Here is a 27,502-nt window from a genome sequence, read left to right as displayed (position 1 = left end):
ATGGGCCTGGCATATTAAGATGTAGACTAGACAGTCGCCTTCCTCAACTTTGCAAACTGCCTGAATAATGCATATAGTTTACAATTAACTTATGCTTTTTTCCGGCGCTCCGGTAAAGATGTGCATATATGGCTGCCGCTTCGCTCCAGCTCCCCTTTTGGGTAATTGCATTTCGCCCTTCTCATCCTTGCTTGTATTAAGATCAATGCGACTGCGCCCAAAAATATAAGATCGTCTCCCCACGGGCCTATTCAATCTACCATCACAATGTTTTATGGTAATTTCAAATGAGATGGAGGAGTGTGGTGGGGTTTAACGTCAGCCTTGAAGGTCAGCGCTGGATCAGCGTCAGGACACGTCTGACAAGGGGGTTTCCCCTCCATGGGTTATTTTTAGCCACCTATACTGTTAACCTACAGACATAGGTGTCTGTAGGTTAACAGCATGCATTCAAAAGAGAGAATTTAAGAATTTAAGCAGAAGTTTATGTCTCATCTGTGCAACCTGTAAAATGCATTTAAGAGGATAATAATACTTTTAACAATAATAATATGATTATGTTCAATGATTCATTGATGAATCCACACTCCTTTGTTACGACGGTAGGTCGCAGTTTACTATGAAGACCTGTATTTCCCGTCAGTCGTTCGGTCAATCACACCTCCATATATGGTCATGCCTCGTGACATCAGGCCACGTGACATCACGCCTCCATATATGGTCATGCCTCGTGTCATCACGCCTCCATATATGGTCACGCCTCGTGACATCACGCCTCCATATATGGTCACGCCTCGTGACATCACTCCTCCATATATGGTCACGCCTCGTGACATCACGCCTCCATATATGGTCACGCCTCGTGACATCACTCCTCCATATATGGTCCCTCCTCGTGACATCACACCTCCATATATGGTCCCGCCTCGTGACATCACGCCTGCATATATGGTCACGCCTCGTGACACGTCACACCACCATATATGGCAGTCTCCATATATGAAGATCACGACACTGACCTTATCAAACCCTGGATAGCTATACATATAGAGAATACTGGATTATCACCTAGATCTGCATATGGAGCTGGCCAGCAACTCTACTTCTAACCTCAAACCCTTAGATCTCCATATATGGAGCTTAGATGTTCTGACATTCCACACGTTGATCCTTCCCCACCAATCCTTCCTCTTCGATGTCTCCCTTTTGACTAATACCTGTCCATTCAAACTCTAGCCGGGCCTGGCCCGTAAAAGTCTATTGCAGCTGCGCCCGACAGCCGGCGAAAACTAGAGTTCTCAACTCAATAAAACCTGTACTCTCAAGACACTCCCCCCCCCGCTGCCACTTAGACCTCCATATACTGTATGGAGCTGACCATACTGACATTCCATATGTCAGTATATACTCAAGACACGCTCCATATATGGCCAGTAGAGAAAACATACCATAATTATGTTGATCTGCCTCCCCCATGCCAAAGCACCAGCGCTCACCCAGCAGTCTCCTGCCAGTTGCCACCCAGGCGGATGCGTACACACGACCTCGCCCTTTAGGCTGTGGTCACTTCTCACCCTCAGGGTGTCTTACTGGTGGTATTCGTCCACTATATATTTGCATATACAGTGAAATGTGTTATCTGCACAATCCAAAGTATCAGTACGTATCAGCGCTGCAGTACAGTACGTACAGTATGTTTCAATTTGAGCCCAGGTCTTCTGCTTGGGAAACCAACGTTATTTAGTGGACGCACTCAGAGTCCCCCACCACACATATAAAATTTACCTTTTGAAAATATCATAAAAAATATAATTCTGCTCATTAAAATGAGTTCAGGATTGCAGATTTAAATTACTGTTTGAACTATGCAGTCTGCACTTCTGCAGTTCAGTGCCACGGTCTAATAGTGCTTATATAATATATAGTTTATTTATTTTTTCTCCTTTAGATTTGAGCCCACAATGTTGTCTGTAGCTATGGAATGCATACTGTAACTGCAACCAAAGTGCCCCAGCCCCTTCTGTTCTTCAGCAGGGTTACATCTTACTGTTCTTGATGCTTTGCGTTTGTAATCTCCTACATGCTTCTAGCAAGTACATTGTACACAATGAAGGTAAAAGCAAAAAGCAAAAAAAAAAAAAAGATGTATGGATGGACATTATCAAGCAGACTTTGTAAACATGAGTACTCTCTCCCATGATACGAGGATAATGGGCAGTGTGGGCAAAATCAGTGTGGGAAGTGTCAATCAATTCATACTCAACACTGCATCGTGTTAACTAGATCTGATCTGCAACAGGTTATTTTGCATTTGTATTTCTATTTAACTAGACCGTTGCACAGCCGGCCTACCCTGGAACGTTGCAAGTCGGGAACATTGCAAATAAAGAATTCACGCATGCGCTGAGTTTATTGTAAGATTGTCTTACAATTAGAAAACTCCTCCTTTTTAAAAATGGCTGGTTTTTGATTGCTGTCCATTTGGTCATTGCTGTGGGCCGCCACACGTCACCCCAGCAGTGCTGAGGCATACTAACATGCACATCATTAGACATTCCACTGCACCTTTCTGCCATGAGGACCAAGGTGTCTGTCAACCCCCCTTAACACTGTGCTCTAACAACCATTTAACCTTATCGAAAAGTGCATTCATTTGTAATTCACCTCAAGTCACCTCAAGTCTAGCCAACTGCACTGTGAAAGTTCCCACAACTCGGTATGAAACATTACCAAAGACACTTATAGCACAACTTATTACCTACACTTTAACTATCAATAAGTCTCTGACCTTGTCAGTTCTCCATTATGACTCCATCAATCACCATTTATAGCGCAATTAAAGTGCCTTTATAAATTAGCATTATTTACTGGTTTATCTGTCCCTCCCGACTATCATCAAATGTGAGTTAAATGAGATTCCAACTGCAGTGGAGTGGTCGTTGGCTGAACTAAAATGCTGACTGAACAGAGTTGCATGAAATGCTGATGTAAAGAACTACTTGACTGCATGGCACTGTATGTGTGTAATTCATAGGATTGAGAGTTTGGCTAGACTAATATTTGTGTGTTTTTCTAAACAAAACAAAGATTGAAAGTTGGAATTGTCTTGTCTTGATGTGTCATTAAATCGAGAGACACATTTCAATACGCAAAATTCATTACCATGACACTACCAAAAATCGTAGGTTAACTAGCGACTATAGTTTTAAACAGGACAACAACAACAACAACAACAACAACAATAATAACAACTTTCAGAAAGTAGCCTACTGTACCCCAATTTTTGTGGTTGTCAAAATAAAAGGCCCCGTGCATTCTGTTGGCAGTGAAGGGACAGCGCCAGAGTTCAATGGTGGCAGTCAAAGTGAAACTGTTGTGACCGCCCATTAGCTTAGTGAACCATATACATCAGACAACACTTTCTTTTCTTCCTACCAGCAAATATGTCTTACAAATTAGTCCTCAGTATGTGGGCTTGAATTGGCCAAGGACAATAAAGATGAGAGATACCACAATGATGAGGTTGCTCCCTGAGGAATCAATAGCACAGCTTTGTGCCAGGGGCCAAAGAAGGTTGTCCATAAAACAAAATCAATCTGCCGTCGAGACCCAGCCTGGATATCACCTTGGCGTCCCTTTGACGAGCAAGTCATTTTGGAAGGTGTTTGGTTCTTGAATGCATTCTTCAAATAGCTGTGTGGATGTAGACCTTTGCAACATCATAATTTTTGTCAGGCTCCATCTAGTGCCGGCATTATACCCTCTCAAAACCTGCACTGCATAATTTAATAGACCTTTAGGAATCGTGACTGTATCTATGGCAGATAACGTTGAACATGATGAACAGTTAAACTAGGCCTATGACCTTGACCCTCTGTTAATCATCCCTGGATTGATTTGAATCTGTAAAATCAAGGATACATTCTCATTCTTTTTAATGGCAGGGAGCAAGAGAGGGCAGAGTCATTACCTTTCCAATGTTTTACACGGTTTACCTTGCATCTGACCTTTCCTATTCAAGAGGCTCATAACAAACTAGTTATTATTGCTGATCACTTGACTGGTGAAGCCGTGCAATAGAACGATGATGAGATGTGAGTCTGCACGGTAGATAGAAAATAAGAGAGAACATTGCTTGCATGATTTAACATGTGCAGAACAGAAACTAAAATAATATGTTGCTCTCCCCCGTCCCCCTTTTTCTCCAGTCCGATGTCTGCTCTGAGGTCAGGGAGCCCAGTGGGTCCCCGGGTGTGGATTCTCCTCGCCATGACGCACCTGACCCTGGACTTCTCCCTCTGCAGCCCCCTCAGCCAGGGACTGGGGATCAAGCTCACGCCGAAGTCAGCACCACCTCGTTCCCGGCCGCGATGGCAGCCCCTCTGGGACACCCCCAACATGCTCCACTGGAGGACTGTGAGCCCACTGGCACGGAGGCTCCTCAACCCCGTCCCTCTGCCCCCAGACAGCAGAACGGGGCTGGGAGCGAATGTCAGGGGTCCAAAGCATAGGACGGCAGCACATAAAGGGCAGACAGTGTGTAAAGAGTGCCAATTGAGACATTCTCACGCGGAGGCCGGGGGGGACTCGGTGGCAGTGATGCCTCCAGCGCCCGTCTTGAGCCGGAGCAAGGCGGAGGCGGTGAGGTTGCTGCTGCGGGCGAGGAGGCAGCTCAAGTGGGACAGCATTGACAAGTCTCAGGAGGACCGGACTACCACGGTGTCCGGATTTATCGACTGGGGACCCACAGGGACGGAGGAGAGTGTCGACGAGGACGGCAAACCGGGCCCCAATGCCACGCTGTCCACCAGGGCCTTGACATCCACAGTGGCCACGACCACCACGACCACCACCAAGGTCCTCCAAAGGACGTTTGCCGTGGTGACCACGCCTCAGCCCAAGAGGCAAAGCACCACCAAGCCAACTATCAGTTTGGGAGAGACTGTCAAACCACCAAAGCCATACGGGGACACACCAGGTAAGGCCAAAGTCCAGCAATCTGCAGTCCCAAAGTCAGCAGCTTCGTTTCATTTGGCAGGTGAACTTTCAAATCAAATCAAATCAAATTTTATTTATATAGCACATTTTCAAAGACCAGGAGGCCAACCAAAGTGCTGTACACAAGTAACATAGTATAACAAAATCAACACAAAAATACACAGGTTATATTACAAAATCGAAGCAACACAAAAAGTACACAGGTTAATTAGGTCAAACATTAAAAGCCAGGTAGAAGAAATGGGTTTTTAGTAAAGACTTAAAGGCCTCTAAGGAAGGAGCAGACTTAATATGAGGGGGTAGACAGTTCCAGAGTTTGCAGGTGGCTTGAGTGAACAACACAAAGTTCCCCGTTTTTTGAGAGTGAGGATCAGGATTGGAATCTTTCAGTTTTAACTTTTGATACAAAAGCTGACACCATTAACATTAAGCAATCATACGCTAAAGAAAAATCTAGTATTACAGTCACATTGACATTTTCCATTATATGATGCGTTTTACGGGACATTACATTTTTATTTTGGCTTGAAGGAGCCATAGGCTATGTATAAAAGAGTACACCACTCCAATGTGAAAGGTACTAGAGAGGCATGTTACTGTGTTCTGGATTCACCTCAGGCTGTCAACTCTGCTTTCAAATCTGTCCAATAGGCTATATATTATTTTTTCCCACTCCATCTTTGACAGAAAAACTCTCTTATGTCTCATGTCATTTCACCTGAAGACATTTCTGCCATGTGGGTCCAAAATAACTAGTAGCCTATAGATAAAATGAAAAAGCCTATATGCCTGGCAGTGAATGACGTTTCACAGGAGTCTGGAGAGGCCACATGTTGAAAAGTATTCAGTACCCGCTGTTTCAACCACCTGCAATGTGCCCTTTTGAACCCCCCCTCCCCTTTTTTGTACAGTGTACAGTATGTACAGGACCATGGTGACATTGATCAATTCTTGAGCTTCTAAATTTCTAATATATTATTTATGCCCCAAAATCTATAAATCTCACACTATTATTAAGGCAACCGGCCGGTTCCACGCGCTGCACAAGGTGCCCTTTTTTCACTTGAGCACCTGCCCCTCTAAATGTTTGTGCACACCACTGCGCTGTTTTTCCCACTATAGGGTGCTTTAAAATTTTGTAACGCAGCCTCAAAAGTATCATACAGACCTTGCCGACTGACATGTGGCATGGATAGGAGCAATCAGTGGTGGACAGTATATTTACTTGAGTACTTGGTAAATGGTGCATTTATATAGCACCTTTATCCATACATAGTTTGTGCATTACATTCACCCATTCATACACCGATGGCGGCGGAAACCATGCAAGGCACCGCAGCACATCAGGAGCAATTTGGGGTTCAGTGTCTTGCTCAAGGACACTTCGACACAAACTCTGGGGGAGCCCGGGTTCGAACTATGGCAACCTTGCGGTTACCATCCAGCCACTCTACCCTGGCCCACCGCCGCCATATATTTTTGGAGTATTTGTTTATATTGCAAGCTCGTGACTTTCATTTCAAATATAAATACTTTTAGCTCCACTGCATTTCTACGAAGGGACTCAGGGACCCAAAATTACAAAATATATATGAATTAACCACTTTAGCCCCATTTCAAATGTAGTGATCTAATGGCTGATCTAAATGTACTTCATAATTTGTACTACTGAATACTTTACTATTTACTTGAGTATACGTTGTCATGCAGCACTGAGAGCAATAGGTACTGTATGCCACTCCATTTTGAAGTGCTATAAGATCCCTGACACACAGAGATTCCTGGATGTACAGATAGATGGACATGAGGCTGAAGCACAATATCTCCTATTATTAGAGCCGTTCTAGTCAGTTGGCTATAGACACAGGGATAGACAAACACTCTGAGAGCTTCAGGTCAGGGACATACGTACATAAATAAGCAAACCGGCAATGGAAATAATAACCAATGGATACAATAGAAAAACAAATCCCAAGACATTGAATGCTCACATTGAATGCTCACCCAGTTTGCTCAGTTTATGTACTATACCCAGTAAAGCACTTTGACCAGACTTTAGTGTCCAATAAAAATTAAAAATTAAAACTTTCTAATAAATAGTAGGAGTAGGAAAAAACAGCAGACAACCGTGTCCTTTATGACTAAGCCAAGGGCTTAGTCACTTTGGCGGTCATCCCCAAGGTACTGGAATTAATGAGACTGTAGCTTAAACGGTAATAGAGGCCCAGCCGCCCAGACCAGCGGGCGAGACAGTCGCGAGACATGGCCAACGCATTCTGGGGGGGTTCCCAGACGTTGAGAACCCCTGCGCTAAACTAGGAATCTATCTGTTACCTGCCGTCCCTTTAAGCCAAGGGTATACCGTTCACATAGATTAGATAGATATTAAAAGGTGCAGATTTATTTTAATAAATAGCTCTATATTCTTATAGTAATCATTGCTAGTATAGTGTTTGTTCAGTAACATCATGGGTCTCCCTGTCTCTCCAGCTCCTTAGTAAGCAGAAAAGGTTCAGGTCGTGATAACAATCAGGATGCAGGACATACAAGTGAAATTGAATCGATGAAAACAAAAAACAGGCTCAGATAATTAATTTGTCCACGTTGATAACAATTTGACACTAAAATCTGTTTTGTCGGTAGATTCAAATCTGATTTAGCTCTCACCCATCAGAATATGTCTGATATAACTAATATATCTATTACACACGTATTCTGTTTCTAATAATCTATTACACACGTCTTCTGTTTCCATTTCTTCACTTAGCCTATCGACACTATTGTGCTGAGTTCATTGTTCCACCTTGTCTCTTTGAGTTTTATAGGATATTTTCTGCCTTTTAGGATAGTACAGTTTTAGAATGACAGGAAACGGGAAGAGAGAGAGAGAGAGAGAGAGAGAGAGAGAGAGAGAGAGAGAGAGAGAGAGAGAGAGAGAGAGAGAGAGACGGGGAGTGACACGCAGCAAAGGTGGTCGGGTTCAGGAATCGAACCTGTCTTTAAATCTTTTGACATATTGACAGCGTCTCCGTCTGGTCTTCATCTTGTCTTTTGTACCGTATCGTTCCATTTTCTTTATCTTGCATGTGTATATAGTTGTCAGTGTCAAAGGATTGACATCTTGTCAAACAGTGTGAGTACTGACAGCTCTCCCTGCTCTTAGCCTCTCCTGTGGACCGGCACAAATTTACTTTCACTATTTACAGCTAGGAAAGTATACCGCACAAGTGCTGGTAGAGTAGACCAACTAACAGTAGGCCTACAACCAAAATGTAATAGCATTTTGAAGCTGGTGGCAGCCTAGCCTGGAACTCACCTATGCTTTTTATGGCATAGGCAGCTCCCGGCAGGATCCGCCGGGAGAATATATGCGCAGCTGCGCGACATGAGACTAATTACTTAGAGCGACAGAGAGAGAGAGGAGCGTGTGTGTGTACATGTGTGCGTGTGTATGTCAATTTTACAAAGGTGCAGACAATCAGAAATCAGCAGAGAGTGAGCAATGTTTGCGCTACTCTATGCCGAATTGAAGTGGACTCAGACCCAGACTTTTTTTTTCTCCCTGGAAATAAAAACGTCTGCGTTTCCGAGGCTAGTGGCAGCCTAACATGTCTTCACTGTCACTGTGTTCAATAACCACTTTTGTTGAACTCTTTGGGATAAACGCTATACGCAGAGATAAATATAGAAAAAACTAAATCCCTACATTCAAAATAAATATTGAATGTAGGGATTTCATTTTTCCTATATTTATCTCTGTCTGCACATGCTGTTAATGATAGCACCCACCAACACCATTATTGGATTGGTAAATATTGATAGATAAAATAGATGTCCTGGCAGCTCTCTGCACAACACATGTACAGTAGGTGCGTGTGGGGTGGGTGCGTGCGAGTGTGTGTGATTAAACCGTAAATTACATAGTGATGCGTTAATGATCAGTAGCTACTTAATTATCTCTCACAGAAGTTCCAGGACACTCGAGGTCTGCAAAAACATAAAACTGTGCATTACCCATATTAATTGTATTACATGTTCATGCTCTGCATTAAACAAAATTAAATCAGTACAGTTTGACACAGTTACGACTGTACAATATGTACAACATTATGTGACTGGCATGTTATTAGATAGATAGATAGATAGATAGATAGATAGATAGATAGATAGATAGATAGATAGATAGATAGATGGATAGATGGATGGATGTTAGGCACAACGCTAGCAGCAACCTCTAGCTGTGACCACATTCATGATGAACCATCTGCCCTTGTGCCACTTTAATATTTTGTCAGCGGAGAAATATAGTAAATTACAGCGGTATATGCTGATTTACGGTTTATTGTCCATATGCAGGTCATAAGGCATAAGAGGTCACCCTGTGCATAAAGGACATGATTCGGTCGTCCCCACAATGTAAAGTGCACCAAATCTTCCTGGCCATGTCGTACAAATTGAAATGTGGGGTGTGCGGTTGTGTGGTAAAGGACCGAATAATATCCACCCAGGAGGTTGACATACTTTATGCACATGATCCACACCGGTGGGATATTTTTAGAATCTAGAACATTCATTTCAGCACAGTGGGTCACAGGAAGACTTAAAACAACTTTGACATCCATATTATTCAACAATCACAATAGAATTCCTTCTCATGATTTCACTTCAGTGGATTTGCGTTGCTAGGGAACAGCTTGGGTCCAAGTGTGTTTCCTGTCAGCTATTGATACGCACGCACACACTCGCACTCGCACACACACACACACACACACACACACACACACACACACACACACACACACCCCAAGGTTCTGCCAAAGTTCAACAGCACTTTCATTTACAGCTCCAGTCACAAGTCTTTTGTGTGTATTACATATTACTAGAGCAGAGCCGCACAAATATGGAGTGTTGGGATGTCAGAACAGGCCAGCTTACGGAGTTCTGTGTCACGCATGCCCAAATATGGAGTGTTGTGAGGTCAGAACAGGCCAGCTCCATATATGGACCCTGGGCATGGGCCCTGTCCAGAGCCTTTTGGGGCGGTTCTGGACAACCGTGCGTCCGACCGACACCGGGCACTGCACTTGATTGATTGAAACCTTTATTTATTCTCGAAAGAGCAATTGAGGTTCTCCCTCATTTTCAATGCTGACGAGATTACATTCATTATATAAAACAATTTAAGACATGCAGGTATAAAACACAAAACAAACTTCCTGTGGTGGTGTGGAACGTGTGTGTTGAATTTGACGGTGGATCTAACGGTTCTCGGGTAACGTGGATTACAGACGTACAGACAGACGTACACACATAGACTTGGTGCATTTATAGTTAGACTTCCATGAACATAATGGCTTGCCTGTGCAGTAAAATAAAGGCATTTATGTCCAGTTTGGTAATTGTACGTGTTTGTGTCAATAGGTTGAGTGCAGCTACATTTCACATTTTAACAACGTGTATAGCTCAACTGGGTAACAGAGTGCATATTGCCACCGCCAGACGGTTTTGAACTTAATACTTTGATTTAAGCAGCACTTGTGACCTTGACCGTATGCCTAGTGTTATCTCCTCGAGTGGCCTGTCCTGTGAAATACATTGTTACAGCATGCCGCATGTGTCATTTTTATGGACACAAATGGATAGGCACACATGGCTACCAAACAGTCACGTGTGATTTAGCATTTCATTAAGTCAATGAGTCAATGCTTCTTAATGGACCATGTAGGTGGCCATAAAACTATGGCCATGTTTAACGACATACGAGCCAGCACTATGCTAATTGACCCACTCCCACTGGGGGCATTTCCATCAATTTCACACTTTTGCCATCGAGCACAGAGGCCCAGAGGTTACTTACTTTGAGGACCAAAACTTTACAGTGCTGTGCCCAACATCTCAAGACACTGATTTATCAGAATATCGGAATACAGACCATCAGCTCTGGTGTTTCCACTATTCAGTTCTCTCCAACAACAAACCTGTTCCTGGTACATTGCTCAATGCGTTAACTTCTCATAGTGCAGTCCAGGGACTCTCAGGGTTCCTTGAGGGGGTTCCAAATGGACCCTTACAGGTCTGTAACATTTCATGTATCATAATATCAGATTCAATATAACATACTATTATTAATCAAAATAAGATATACCTGGTGGGAATTGTCTCACCAATCTGTCTTGAAGCCAGTGTCTAGAATCATGTGAACCGTCTTATGTTCTGTGAGACAAGAAGAAAATATAAACTACAAGCATAATTGCGCTGACAATGCATGTTCATGTTTTGGTACCCAGCATTTGGCCGGGTTTTGCGTGGGTGGAATAGGCTCTCTCTCTCTGTCTCTAGCTGAGTGAGCTCTGGTCTGACACCACATACAAACAGACTGTATATAGTAGCTGGTTGTGGAATGGCTGCATAGTATAGGTATAGAGCGCCGAAGTCCTGAGGTCACTCGCTCATCTCGTGGTTCTGCCTGGTTCACGGAAGTCATTTCTCTATGGAGAATAACGTGGGTTCATCTTAAAATCGTTTCATTTAAGCATTGTGGTCCAAAAATAAACAAGCTGTCTCTGCGTTATTGTCAGGGAGGTGTCTCTGTATCGTTTGCGACAGTCAGTCACTAGTGATACAGTCTGTTTCTAGCGAAAATGTGACTAATTCAGCAGCAGTAACAATAATAATATTACAACAATATCTACCGATATTGACGTCAGACTTCGGTGCTCTATAGGACCTTGTATGATTTAGATGGGCATGTCTAATGCTGTCAAGAAATGGAATATGACTCTTAGACTGTGTGTGTGTTGTCGTACTGTACGAGCATACTGACAGAGATGAATTTAATACCGCCACCATCAACGAGCCATTGTGAGCTTGTAGATCTGCAATGTTCCCTGTGCAACACAACACTATCGTACGCTGGCGCTATGCGATAGTGTGTGTAGACCTCCGTTCAGGCGGTGAACTTTGCTTTTGCCTTCGCAACACATTAACCCATGTCCCTTTCACATTAGCCCCTAGGTAGACTATAATTACCATACTGAAAGACTATTCTTAATGAAATAAAATCTCTGCCGGGGGAGATGATGCTGTGTGGTGCGCTCTGCTCCGTCCTTCCCTTTGTCTTACTTTCTCTCTCAGTCTGCCTCATTGCTCTCTCTCTGTGTGTGTGTGTGTGTGTGTGTGTGTGTGTGTGTGTGTGTGTGTGTGTCGCCCTCTTTCTGTAATCACCCCCCCCTGCAACATGAGGCACATGCGGGGTCAGTGTACATATCCCCCTGGGAAGGAAGGAGCCCAGCCACCCTGAACATCCCCAGACACATGCAGCAGCCAGCTGTAATCTAAAAGGCAGCCATTATGGAAATGACATGTCTATATCACGTCAAGTTGTACTGCTGTGTGAGCCACACAGGACCTGACCCCAGACAGCTGATGACCCAATTCAACACCTCCCTCAACCCTTACACAGTCTTTTAATAAAGGTAGGGTAGGTGATTTTTGTTTGGTTATATTTTAATTTTTATGTTAATACCATGTTTATGTTTAGTTTTGTTTATTTGAACATCTTCACAGAATCAAGTACAAATTTTCAGCAAAGAAAAAAAAACTGTCCTGTTTTGATCAAAAGGCATGGGCTGAAGCTAAAAGCTTATAAGTGCCCATCCTTCTCACAGCACAGCATTTGAGATACTCAGCATAGTTATCAGTTTGACAGCACATTAATCAGAGACAAAAGAAAACAACCCTGCACCCACACCATATTCTAGTAGTCTGATTGATATAGAGCAGACCGGGCCGGGCCTGATCAGTTAGGACCGGGCCTTAATTTTCAGGCCCGTTGAGATACTGCTGTGAATGTGAATACAGTGGTGGACAAAGAACTAAAATGTTTTACTTAAGTAAAAGTATCAATACTGCAATCTAAATGTACTGTAGTAATAATAAAAAAGTAAGGAATTCTAAATTTACTTGAGTGAAAGTACAAACGTATTGGTATCAAAATGTACCAAAAGTAAAAGTACTCATTATGCAGAATATCCCATTTCAAGTTGTGAAGTGGTTAGTGTATGTTTTGTAATAATAATGATGCGGTCAGGAACGAGACGTAGTCCAGTTCCGCAAGCATCACTGAACCCTAGAGTGCAATATTGCAATTATACAGTTACAGTTTTTACCCTTAAAACTAAGAAAATCGCTGATTTTATTTTATTTTAATGACAGATGTGGTCACTACGACCACAAATGTCCCAAGAAACTAGCTAGACTAGCCACCGAGTTTGCTAGCGCTCTGGGAAAACAGAGAAGCTGAAATCTTTGTTTTGATTAGGTGGTGAATGGTGCTGGTTTATCCATGGCTAGAAGGCTGTTTCAACCAATCAGATTGCTTCCTCGAAACGACCTGTGGTATAATTATATATTTCCACCACTGGGTTAATAATACCTCCCATGGCCTGGGCGGTGGCTCAGCGGTCCAGGCACCTTGGCTGGTATTCCAGTCTGGCAGTGTGCCACGGGTTCGACTCCCGATCCCTTTACTGCATGTCACTCTCCCATCTCTCTCCCCATTTCCTGTCAGCCTACTGTCTGTCCCTCTATAAATAAAATAAAGGCGAAAGCCGCAAAAAAACATTAATTTAAAAATAATAATAATACCTCCCATGGATGTTGTGACCATGCATCTCCAGTACAGCTCTATTTGTTGTCTCGTTAAGAGTCCACGGGGCTCAGGTGTGTACATTCAGGACCGCACCAAACACACCTCATAGCTGTAACTCACTGTGATTCACATTTCACCATGCACGCTGCAGCAAGCTGCCATGAATGATTGTACATCATTATAATGTGTGTGCGTGCATGCGTGCGTGTGTGTGTGCATGCGTGTGTGTGTGTGTGTGTGTACAGTATGTGCGTGCGTGTATGTGCGATTGTGCGTGCGAGTGCACACAGCCCATTACAGTACCTTTATGAGGTATTGACGTTCATACAAGGCAGTGTTGGTTGTTTGTGATGGTACATCATAGCTCCTGCTGTTGAACTGTATCTTGCTCCTTTCACCATTAAGTGGGACTCATTTGTGATTATAGCTCCTGCTGAGGCATTGCCTGTTGAAAGTGTTCCTTTCACCATCCGTGCGTGCGTGGGTACGTGCGTGCGTGCGTGGCGCGGGCAAGCACGTCCTCCAGATGCTTCCATTGGTTCCTGGTGATTGTGGTGCGAGTATAGCCAGCGCTCCACCTGTCTCTTCACCACCAGGGCAGATGGGGCTGTCAGCGCCATTATGGATATTATGATGTGACTAAAGCCATGATGAGGAGAGCTGCCGCTCATCATAACTCAGTACTAATTAGACCAGTGGTTCTCAACCCTTGCAGGCCGGGACGCCCCCAAAATAATCACATTTGAGCATGGTATCGACCCCCCACCCTGAGAAGCACCTGGAAGTGTAGCAGTTGAGGTATTACATTTAGTTTGATAAATATTGTGAACATAGCATGATAAACATACTGTATAACGTTGGTCTACCGCATATCAAAGCTCTCGGTCGATCGGCAGCTCCGTGTTCAATTGGCTTTCCCTTCAGCCGCAATGCATGGATAAACAGAAAGGTGAGGGTTGGAGTCCTTTTCATGAGAATTACAGTTCAGATCGCACTGGATGAACAAAGCGACCGTGTTTAGTGGCTCAATAGCAACTCCCAGTGGCCGTGCGTCTAAAATATGAATGCCTAAAATATGAATGCCTGACCACCTGGCGGTCTTCTTCTACGACCAAATAGAACGGTGAACTATCACTACTGCCATCTAGGGGTCTATGAGTTAAATGTATTTAAATGGCCACTTCACTGTCATCTGGGGACCCACCCTAAAATCATGTGGGGAGCCCCCCTGCGGGTCCCAACCCACATGTTGAGAACCAGTGGGCATTGGTTCCCAACCTTTTTATACTGAAGTACCACTAACCACCTCAGAAAATACCAATACCAAAAAAAACAATCCACCATAGTGAGGACAGCGGATCACTGCCTTCTGGCAAGTGCAATATCCCCTAACCTTTCCCCCCATATGCTGCTATAAGGACTCCTGTTGTGCAATATCCGTCTCTCTATGAGCTAATGGTGCTTTTTCATTTATTTGTTTTTAAAAGTGGATTTTAGATTTTAGTAGTATTTTAGTCCAGTGAAACGACATTTTCTCTTATGCATTTTATGTATCTGCTGAATGACAATAAAGTTATCTATCATCTATAATGACTGATGTTAAAATACAGGAGTGCATACTTGCCACTTTTGTTCCATTCCTAAGCCAATATAATGCTGCTGCTCTGACAAAACTCTGTCTAACCTCTAATCAGCACAACTGATGATATTTCTAATTCAAATTAACGGCTAGGTGTGCTGTCATGCTCATTTCAGCACGGAAATGAGAAAATCTATTTCAACCAATTGCTTGGTCAGAAGAACTACCTGTAGTAATATTTCAATATTTTTACCCCCCCTCTGTACCACCAGAGGGGGGACTCAAGTACCACCAGTGTTAGTACCAGTGGTTGGGAACCAGGGGTTCTCAACGTTTTTGGCCGGGGAACCACAGAAATGCTTTGGCAATGTCTCGGGGACCCCCGCCCCGCCCCTCCCAACCCCCAATATGAATTGGCTTCAAACAATAACCTTAATAATAGACAATACACCATAAATAAATACTGAAACCAGATATAATCATTAGGGAAGGTGCATGCATGTACTATGTGTAAACTCTTCATTTCCATTTTCCAGCCATTCAGTTGCAAAAAGCCACGGGTTGAGAACCCCTGGGTTAGACGACCTGGAATTCACAGGGTTAAACACCAGCCGTGGCGTGGAGTAATAAGCAGAAAGAAAGCCCCAGAGGCCGCATGCCGACCAGTGAATACATAATGCAGACTTGAAAAACGCATCATATGTCCTCCTCCAAGTGGAGGGGTTGAGGGGTAAAGTGATAACCGGAGGGGGGGAGGAGTGAAAGGTGATAATTTAATTGATAACCGGAAGGGGGGAGGAGTGAAAGGTGATAATCTCTGCCCAAATAGCACGCATCATATAGATTTATGGAGGCAGTGATAATTGGCAAGATGCGATCGGGGGGCAAAGGAAGCTTCACGAGGGGTTATAAACGAACAGCTGAGTAAATAAGTAAGACCGACACACACATGACACAACCACTCCAGAGCTAAATGATGAGCACATGTAAAAATGTATGCTAAGTGCTCAAGTGAGGCATGATGGGATCTATTTTTAAACAAGCAAGTGAATAGAATTCCAGCGAACACCCAAACGCCATATACATTCACACTGTGACCCTGCTGTACGTGGGAGATGTACTTCTCTGTGGAGAGAGGGAGAGATAGAGAGAGAGAGAGAGAGAGAGAGAGAGAGAGAGAGAGATAAAAGAGACACAGAGAGAACCACTTTTCCCCAGCGGTTACCATGGCAATCTAATAATCTCGCCGTTCCTGCTCTATATTGACTCTCAATAAAGCGGGTAAAATAAATAAATAAATGAATCTCCTTTCCTCCACCGTTAAATCTGGACTTAAATGCTGATGCCTGGTGACAGCCATGCAGAGTCAAGTCAATCAGTTTGCCTGATTTACAGGAAACTCAGCCAAGGAGAGACAGAGGGGCCTTGGCAGAGGAGAGCAGATGCTGCCTCACTTTATTCCCTGCTCTCAGCTCTCTTTCGTCATGCCTTGACACATCCTCCTGGAGGGAAAAGCTATGTGCAGTTGTTGGCTGAGAAGAATATCTATTATTTGTCCATCAAAGGAATACGTACTGTAGCGCACGGTTTTGCTTTCATCACTTTTTTTAAAGTGACATTTGAGGCTTTTTCGGGAGCCTTTTTTAATGTTTAATTAGCAGTGATGAGTGACAGAATTTGCCGGTAGAGAATGAAAGAGCAAATTCTCCAATGACTTGGAGAATACATTGTGGGCCTGTCTCAAATCCTCAATAGTGCAAATTTGTGACAGTACGTATTGTATATAAAAATAGCCACCGTCATCAACATGATTTGAATTTACTTGCTCATTTCCAAAATGTTCTTCCTTTTTTTGCCTGGGAGTCTTGGCCTGCACCAATAGAGCTCAGTTAAAAAGTAATATTGAATATTTGTCTGTGATCTATCCCTCTTACATTGCCTTTCACTCCCTTGGTCTCTCAGCTCTCTTTTGCTCTCTCTCTCTCTCTCTCTCTCTCTCTCTCTCTCTCTCTCTCTCTCTCTCTCTCTCTCTCACAAACACTCTCAGCGCCCACTTCTTCAGGAAGTGTTCAGATTGCCCAGAGACTCAGTGGAAATCAGCCTAGATTGACACTTTGACACTACCGTTAATTGGCAATCACTAGCCATCAGCGGGCCACCTTTGACAGCAGTGCTCCTCTCCGTCTGTCTGTCTGTCTGTCTGTCTGTCTGTCTGTCTGTCTGTCTGTCTGTCTGTCTGTCTGTCTGTCTGTCTGTCTGTCTGTCTGTCTGTCACTGTGCGTGTGTGTGTGTGTGTGTGTGTGTGTGTGTTTGAGTGTGTCAGGGATGGTCTCACTGCTTGGCAGGCAGTCCTCTGCACACTTCCCAGATGTGTAGTGTAATGCATTACAAATTAAATGGACAGGTTTGAATCATTTGACCCTGTGAGCTCTTGTGTGCTTATAGATCGGCTATATTCCCCACAGATCAGCTGCACCTAATTCTCTTTTGTACACATTACTCATTTTGTTCACCACTGCCTTGAACTGGCTTCTGTTACAAAGCTAAAACAACTTATGCAGTGCAAGCTCCAATGGTATTAATAATGGTGGAAGGCAATTGAGAAGCGAAGCAACAAGAGCTGTGATATGAAAGGACATTTACTCATGCAGGCTAATTTTCATACAGCTCCAGGATACATTATTTATGGCTTCGGTTGGTATAGCATCGAGCTTCAGTGCATGTGCCCTGGCTTCATATTTGACCTGGCTTAGTTCAGAAATCTACCAGCATTAACATTTGGTCACTATGGTGTGATCGGGTCAAATGACCATTTTCATGCAAACTAGTTTATTGACACCTTGTGACATGTTGTGCCAAAATGCAGGGCATCTGCCGCATCTCTATATGGAGGTCTTATTAAAAGTAGACCGCGCAAGAGATTTCATTATTCCGTCATGCATGCTTTCCTGTCACATATTCATCAGTGTCATAACCATGGAGGTGGAAAACTCATTTATTTCTCTCTGGGAGTTTTGCTAGGGCTAAAATCATGCTGGCACAGCGGCCTAAAGCTCTCTATACCTCTCCTCCCCTCTCTTGTCTCTTTTCCACCTCGCACTCTCACATGTCATCCTTATGCCTAATTTACACTTGACGAAAAGAAACAATTTTTATTATGTAATTTTAACAAAGCGACGAGGTTTCACAACAAAGTGAAGCTTTACTATATTTGCTGTCCCTCCTGTGGTATGATGATGCAAATCCTACCCTAGATCCTCTAAAGCAAGGTGACTCCAGAGGTGATCGTTCAGCCCGGCTGCCAGAACGCAATGAGTCTGAGGCGACCGGGCCAAATGTTGCTCCATCCACCTGGCAGTCGTAACTGGGAAACTGGCCTAGCTGCCTCCTCTCGCAGATTTGTCAGCCCAGGTCATTAACTCCCACCACTCTAATGCACTGCCCCAAGAAATGAGGTTATAATGGACTAAAAGTTGGGAGGTCTTGCACGATTACACCTCTCTTTGTGAGCTTCATTTATTCCACAGCCCAAACCCACCCCAGCCCCAAAGAAAATGTTAAATCCTTGCCCCGAGAACTGCCCGCCTTTCACACTGACATAGACATGAAATGAAACGTATTCTCAGAGGAGACGTCAGCTATTGATCAAGGTCAAGGGCGGGCTGTATCATCCCTGAACTGGGAGAGAAGTTAATTTTATAAACCCACGCTTTCAACTTGCAGCCTTTATGCGAGCTAGAGAGGAAGGGTGGGGATGTCAATTGACTCTCCTGATAAGTTAATTTGCTTTTTCGCGGCGACAAGGGACTAGAATTGTGAGAAAGAGGCGCGGCCTTCGGCGAGCCCACCATAGATATCATTAATCCAATGCTGAACTGGCTCACCTCTGGTGTTGAAACCCCTGCCTGACTGGAGTTCACAGCTCATTTTGTGTCATCCCAAAGATAAATTGGCCCGTATCAGCGACTGTGGCAGCTGGGCTGATAGAGAAGTGAGATGTATGGGGCCCGCGAGAGCCCTTTCATCGTGCCATTTTTTTTTTCTCCTTCCCGCCACATGTCACCTGCTGCTGCAATGCGTACTGTCATCCCCCCCAAGCGCATGTATCACTTCTCTCACCCACACACGTACCGTACACCGTTACAATGCCCAAGTAATCCTGCGCGACAGACGCGCGCTGTACCGAACGGCTGTTTGAGGATTACACACCCCTCCGGCAAAAAAGTGAGGGATCAGCTCTCACGGGGGTTTAAACAAAAAAACAATGCCGCGTTTTGCACTGCAGATTAGTGCGGCGGAATAATGCAAGCAAGTGCATAGACATCTGCTAGTCCAACATCTGCTGTTGCAACAGCAAGATCCCTCAAGTGGAAGCTCACTTGAAGAATTTATATTAGCATTCATTAAGGCTTAAGTGTAACTGCTATTTGGGACCATCAACTACTCCCATAAAATCTAGAAACTTGGCTTTGCTTTGACTGTAAAATCACTATAACCTTTGGGTATTGGCTTGTTCTGTTGCTATGAATATACATTATATTTTTCCTTCGTCTAGGACTGTGGTTTTCAACCAATTAGCGTGAATTCCAGTAGTGTCCATTTTGTCGACTAAAACTATGGCGAAACAAGTTCGTCGACTATCGTTTTACACTGAGGAAAACTGAATAAAAACTAGATGAAAACTAAGCCGTGATGACTAAAACTAAGACTAAATATGTTGACAATTTAGTCAACAAATAAAAACGACTTAAATGTTAGGAAGGGACTAGTGGACAAGAGATCCAGTATAAGTAAAAGACTCATTTATTTTTCGGTGGTCACCCCACCACCGAAAATCCAGACTATGATTGAGCCTTTAGGAATCTGAAGATCTGGAGACCAAATATGAGGCCCCCCCATATTCAGTATATACAATTACATAATTATTCTGTTGATACAGGTGTATTGATGATACAAATAGTTTTGACAATATCGCGCACAGCCATTACTCTCCACAATTACGCAGCAACACCACCTCTCCTCATCCTGTCGTCCCTTCACAATAAAGTGCATTTTTGTTCTTTTTTGTTCTTGCTAAAAGGCGTAGTGAAATACGTTTTTCACACTTTTAGACCATACCCGTGGTCATCATATGGGCTTACCTAACAATGGATGCCCAAAAAATGGACAAATTCTCATTTCTGTGTGTTTTTATATCAAAATTCCATACTAATATTTTTTTAATTACTTCCTGAAAACGTGCTGCGTGTTGACGTGTAGAGATACACATCGATAACAGCCGATGTGGTCTAAAAGTGTGAAAAACGTATTTTTCATTTCACTACACCTTTAACCAGTTTGATTCCCATACGTTGTCATCCTCCTCCACAGCTGGTGTTGATCATTCAAGATGACATACAGACAGTGTATTACTTGTTTTAAATGTAATCATCACGCTAAAATATGTATATAGGTTGTGTATGTTAGAAATAATCAGTGTCACTTTGTTTACAAACGAAATTCACGAGCAGTAAGTCACAGATTTTGAGACCCCATAGCCTGGAGGGATGCGAAATAAAATATCCACCATTTCCGTTTCCCTACACCTTTAATGTAAATCGCTCTGGATTAAGAGCGTCTGCTAAATTGTAATTGTCTCCCCCTTTACCCATGCAATGCAGCACATTTTACCCAGATTATTACCAGAAAATATGTGTAACTTAAAAGTGTAGTGAAACGTTAACGGTGGGCATTTTATTTTGAAGTTTCAGCTTGAAATGCTGGCTCTGAAGTTTCTGAACCAATCAGAGCGTTGCATCCCTTCAGGCGATGGGACGGATGTGGTCTACACCTTTAACATCGTGGGAAGGAGAAAGGCAGCGAGCGAGTGAGCGAGAGAGAGAGAGAGAGAGAGGGCCAATGACGGGGGGTTGACTTTCTATTCAAAACATTACATGGAGAATATCCTGGCTGGGAAAAACGAACTATGTGACACTCTTCTCCCCCACAAGGTACCATTGAGCAGGCTTTTGAACTGGCTAATAGCATAAGGCCATGCTGTCGCTGGCTGTGTCCACAGAACAAAGGGGAAGTAGTGCGTGGCAGTAGAAAAGTCTCCAGGTAGAGACTAGTGACAGCACTGAAAGATGGAGTGCCGTGATTATTTTCCACCCTAAAACATGATCGTCAGTTGTTATTATTAGATAAGAGGAAGAATTTTGTCAAAAAAAGTGTACAGTTTTTGTTAACATGTTGTTTTTGTGGCCAACCAGTTCATCAAGTAGCCTATGCCTGGTTTGCCTGGTGGGTGGTGATGGGTGGTGATCCACCTTAACTGAAGCCGCACCCACAGCTGATAAAGGGAGATGGGTTGATATTATGATCACTGTTTTTCATTGGCATGTTTGACTGTCAAGGTTTCAACCTCCAGGAAGAAACTCTAAATATAAAGGGCAGACATCATTGCAACCACTGCAAGGGGTCTAATGAAGTACTGTCACCTCATAAACACATGAAAAACTGGAAAAAATACAAACATCATGGCACCCCATCTTTAAGTGGCGACTGGCTGCTCACAATCCTGTCACTCCAGAGCTTGTGTGTATAGCATTACTCCACTACTTTGCTTTCAACCAGCCAGGTATATTCAGTATATATTATTGGTGTAACGATATAGTAACTGCATCGACAAATAGATTTTATGTATATCGAAATGTAAACAACGTATCGAATTGTTTGACTTTGTATCGTAACGTATCATTTTGCAATGCAAATCATCAATTGCATCAATACTAAGTATAGGTTGTGCTATACTATTTAGCAATTTTAAGAAGAAAATATTTACTTTTTCATTCAATATCGCTACACTTGGTCTATCAATAAATGTGTGTATTCTTATTCTCTGTGTTCATGTTAAGGTACGGGTTTGTCGAGCTGTGTTCAAATATAATGCCTATGTATTTTCCAGAGAATCACTGTGTTTACTTATTTATATCCATTTTAACTTAAAAAACAGAACAATCCACATGTTTCACACAGATTTAATTTCTTTTCATTGAATCGTATCGTATCGCCATAATTATATTAACCAATATCATCCATGTATCGTATCGTCAACCATGCATCGCGATATGTATCGTATCGCTGTTAAATTGTATCGTTACACCCCTAGTATATACGTAGTATACACACACACACACACACACACACACGCATGCATGCACAATGCCATGTCTAAAATAGGGTGGTGAAAGATAGACAGACAGACAGACAGACAGACAGACAGACATGACAGACCCCCTTGTGACAAAAATGTGGCACGGTTGAAAGATTCATCTAATTCAGATACCTTTCATTTCAGAATGCCAGGACAGATAAAACAGGCTTTCAAATCCTGTGAATGACCTCGTTTCACTTTCACAGTCGAATAGCTTTGCTGGTGTCGATCTCTATTCGAACTGCATAAAAGCTTAAAAGAATGGGATCCTACAGTACATTGAGGTGCACAGGATGACCCAGCCAGAGCATTTATAACATAATCACGATCCATAGCTCCTCTGTGCTTCAGCTCTCCGGTCTTTCTACAATATCCTTTCCTTGTTTCCTACTAATAAAATCAACAAATTCCGCAAATTACTGCAAGATATAGACCTCGTACACAGCACAGTATGGTCATAATCTGTGCAACTATGAATTCAAATCCGTTTATTTCACCTCAAGTTTTAGATGGAGCTAAAGTAGTTAAGGGGAAACTTGGACCATGGAAATCCATTATGCCGACGCTTGGCTATGCTTTAATAGAATAATTCATGTTGCGTTTAAATTATGAATAGCCGTGGGTGTGATCTCCATGAATGTTCATGAAAAAAAGAAAGAAAGAAAAATCAGCTTGTCTTCCACAATGTGGGCACTGTTTGTTCAACCCTGTGATCCTTGCATGGATGTATGGCATGATGTTCCTTAATTTACTCTCTCTCTCTGTCTCTCTGTCTCTCTGTCTCTCTCTCTCTCTCTTTCTGCAGGTTTGGCAATTCACCAGATAATCACAATCACTGTGTCTCTCATCATGGTTATCGCAGCCTTGATCACAACTCTAGTCCTTAAAAACTGGTAGGAAAGATTCCTTACCTTACCATCAATTTTGTAATTAAAAGGGAACAAAACCCTATAGGCAAGTTTTGTGCGATATTGCAGGAAGCAAAAAACTAAACACTACAAAAACAAAATAACAATAAGTATCAGTGTGATAAGATGTGTGTGCCGACGTGATTGTGTCAAATGCCAGCATGCCATTTCGTCAACCTCGACCTGCTCTACAAAGTGTCTTGAGGTAACTTGTTTGACGAAGATGGTGATGACTTGGCACTATATAAATCAAATTAATTGATATGGCCAATCAATTATTTGAATGTTTTAATGACAGTAAACTCACAAAGGGTTTTAGAGCCCCTTTAAACCTTGTACTGCCTTACACGGTGCCAGGGCGACAGGCCTTGAGGTGCACGGTACGATTTTATGTTTGTTTCTTGTCTTTGGTACGTGTTTTTGTAGCTGTGCACAGTCGGCGAATGGCCGTCACAATAGCCATCAGCGTAAGATTCACCAGCAGGAGGAGAGCTGCCAGAACCTGACAGACTTCACGCCTGCCCGGGTTCCCAGCAAGGTGGACATCTTCACTGCCTACAATGACAGCCTCCAGTGCTCGCACGAGTGCGTGCGGACCGCCGTCCCCATCTACACGGATGAGATGATCCAGCAGACACCCGTCTACAAAACAGCTTATAACGGAAATAGGTAAACTGTACGAGGCCCAAGACTTCATGCACATGAACCCTATGATCGTCCCTATTTTGGGACAAAAAGTCAGATCTACAAATTGCACTATTCACGAATAGAGAAAATAACCTCTGTTCCAAGGATAAAATGTTGCAAGCAAGTGTTCTTATTGTAATACGTTTCATTGGTTGAATAACCGCAGACAGGTGGGGTAGCATGTCATTACAGACACAATGGTCATCATAAAATTAAAATAAAAGTGAAAATAGCATATCTACGAGCAATGCAACGATTGGTGAGCTTGTAGATGCACTTGTTCCTGGAACAAGATATTTTCAGATAGGTGCCGGCGGACGATTTCATATGAATTTTGGCGTCCTTGACATGAAATAGTTTGAGCACTACTGATATAGAAACATAGGTTTTTCAGAAAACTTTAATAGAATCTGGTCTCATTCCTAAATGGATTAAAAAGAAGAAATAGTATGGCGATACAAGATGTTTAGCCTGACAGTGTCGATATCCTCTATTATGATCTAGGCTTTTTTGGCATGTCTTACACACTGCTCTTGACTTCCACAGACCTTCTCCCACTGAAAGGCAACTCATCCCTGTGGCCTTTGTGTCAGAGAAATGGTTCGAGATCTCCTGCTGACCGGCTGAAGGCTTCGCTCACCATGCTGTGGGCGGAAAAATACTTCCCGAATTCATGCTCTGGTGGGTAGTGTGCCACTTTCTCCCTCCGCAAATCATCGTGTGAGCCACATGCAGCCACCTAAATCCCTGCAGTGACGCTGCCCCAGTTTGGGAATAGAAGGGAGCTTGGCATATGTTTGTTGTTTCTGCCATGATTATGCATTATTGCATCTTCCGTGCTGTTGCAATATGATTGAGAGGAGCATTTAGGCCCAATTCCTTGCAAGGTAATTCTGCATTCCTGTGTTTGTAAGATGTCTACTGGTGCAAGTTTATAGGAAATACTATCATGGATACTTAAATTGCCACCCTCATTCCAGCAGCAATGGAATATCGCTTTGAGCATTTCGATAGGTAAAGGGGCACTTTCACTTGACTTTCACTATATTTTTATGCACGGTTGATATATGCTAGAGCGGGCCCCATTTGAAATTCAAAGCGTGAAAGTTAAACACATGCTCCGGCCCCACAGCGTGGCTGGAAGCCCAGAGGGAAGCACAAAGTCTGCTATTGACCCAGATTTTTAAAGGAGAAGAATGGCTGCGAGGTAGCATACTGAGAGGACAGTGCCAAACCATCGTCTGGACTCACACATATTAGTCTCAGTCAGCCCAGCACTCCACAGTCTGTTCATGCTCTTAAAAGACAAAGACACACAATTATTATGAATGGCATACCTGCACTGTAAAACCCTGACGGTTACTCCAGAGCCATAGAGTAAGACAGAGTTAGGCAAACTCTGTTCACTTCATGGGGCCAGTCCAATGGCGGCTCTTCTACATAGACTTCTATTGAATGGGGACAACGAATGGGGACAACCGGAAGTTTACGGAATGCATTGGCGTCTATGGGCTCGCGCAAGTACATGAACCACGTGACCGGGCTGTTTTCTGCCCCCTCAATATCGCAACTCTTCTTTTAGATGGCTCTGGGTAAGTCTTAACTCTGATTGTGAAAATGTATCCTTGTGGGTCTATTCTTACTCTCTGAGTTGAGTGAACCCTCAGGATTTTGCTGTCTAATACACTTTGTTCTCGTTAGCTAGAATTCCATTTAACCACGTTAACCATGGCATCCCTATATTGGGCATGTTATTATAGGTGTAATTTAAAACCCCTGTCCACATATCCCACGGTGTGGTTTAATTTATCAGAACACAATTTCTGTTCAATAAATGTACATGTAAATGTTTCTCCCCCCCCCCCCCCCCCCCCAATAAATGTCCCTAAAGCTGGACTCACACTACAGGAGTTTTAAAATCTTGAACAATTTTCTAATCCGATTGCCTCACACAATTCAATTTCAATTCAAAGCTCACAATGAGTTGCAACGTGATACATTGTGGAGTGTGTAGATGGGCTGACCCTAAGTTTTGACAGCGGGCGAACCGCTCTGGGCGATAAAAATCACGTATAGTGGGCATTCCTGCTGTCATTAATGTATGTGTGGAGTTTAAACAATGACAACACTTTTCGACTAGCGACTCTTCACCTGCTATCGCCAGTATAGTTGCCGGGGCCCATAGAAAAATAAGGCACTTCCGGAAAATACACCAGGCTGTCACCCGCTGTTAAATCATACTTTAAGAGTTTTGATGTAGACGGAACAGTACAAGTTACAACCCAGGTCTGTTTCACTAGGACTAGAGCTGGTTAAATTATGTGGGCCAGACTCATGCATCCTTTGCAACAGTGATCAATTGGTTTATTGCAATCAGCCCATCATAATAATGAGTAATGGTGATTTCTGTTCTCCACAGGATCCCGTCAGATAGCAAGAAACCACAAAAAAAAAAAACAGCCAATTTTGTAAAATAGCGGGATCACTCTTTGGACATCGGCGAAGATATTTATTTTTGTAGAAATGTTCACAAAGCAGAGCAGCCACAGCGTTGCCACTCAATGTTTCCAGGGACATGCAGTCATTTAGATATAGAGTGTACTATATACTTATATTTACGGGGTGCGTTGGGACAAGACTGTGGGTGCCACCGATGTCCTCAAGAGGAAACACGATTGGGAGTGGGACATTTGACATTAAGATGGAAGAGATCCGAGGAGCTACTGTCTGTCGGGGAGGAACTGTATTTCCAGAACAATGTGCCAATAATGCCGCTATGTGCCACAACCTGTACAGAAGGAACTTTTGAGAAACAGCCGATGGACAAAGGACAGTGCTATATTAACCCTGCATCAACTCCATTGTGTTTTTAAAATGAAAAGTGAACAAATAAGGAAAAAAAAGAAAAAAAACTGCTACAAAAGTATTTGACAATGTTTTAACATAGTTTTAAGAATTGTGTTGCAAAAAAGAAAGAGAAAAAAAAAGAAAGAAAAAAATCCCAAAATATATTTATTCTATACGGAGCACTATTAAAGGGGAGAAGGGAGTTAAGGAACGGTATTATGCTTTATTGGAACACGTTCATTTGAAGAAATGTTTTTCCTCTTACCCCCACATCCGTTTTAAAAGAGCAGAGTATTACATGTCTATTTTTTTATACAGAAGATATGTTTCAAAGTTGATCACGGCTCAAACAGTGGGGATTCCGAGCAGCTGCCTTTCAGAACTGTCAATTAATTTATCCTGTCTAAGCCAATCAAAACGGCAACATTTTTGCAGTGTTTGACTTAATGAAAACTACTTGGAAACAGTTTGCATCGAACCGATTCCAAGGAGATCTGAGGTGTGTGATTGATTTGCCTCAGTAGAGAAAAATACAATGTTAGTCTCAAAGATGCCAGTACACTATTAGGCTCGCCATGTTGGCAGTAACTTCCTCTCTTTGTTGTGCAAGGAAGGCACCAGTATAGTTCTGGTCGATC

At 43.0% G+C, this 27,502-nt stretch overlaps 1 protein-coding gene across 1 annotated transcript in view; it reads left to right on the top strand.

The window, feature by feature from the left end:
- Window positions 1–24,636, top strand: part of ajap1 (adherens junctions associated protein 1) — a gene marked incomplete at both ends in the record, with an annotated part of 55,111 nt that extends 30,475 nt beyond the window's left edge. Inside the window, 4 exons of the mRNA XM_080764222.1 lie at window positions 4,209–4,978; window positions 23,228–23,315; window positions 23,757–23,999; window positions 24,564–24,636. Coding sequence (XP_080620348.1) covers window positions 4,209–4,978; window positions 23,228–23,315; window positions 23,757–23,999; window positions 24,564–24,636 — 1,174 coding nt within the window. The remainder of the gene's footprint in view (window positions 1–4,208; window positions 4,979–23,227; window positions 23,316–23,756; window positions 24,000–24,563) is intronic.
- Between the last annotated feature and the right edge of the window lie 2,866 nt (window positions 24,637–27,502).

Source organism: Protomyctophum bolini, assembly GCF_963924005.1.
Source record: "Protomyctophum bolini genome assembly, chromosome: 5".
NCBI lineage: Eukaryota > Metazoa > Chordata > Actinopteri > Myctophiformes > Myctophidae > Protomyctophum > Protomyctophum bolini.
This window is presented reverse-complemented; position numbering and strand designations above follow the sequence as displayed.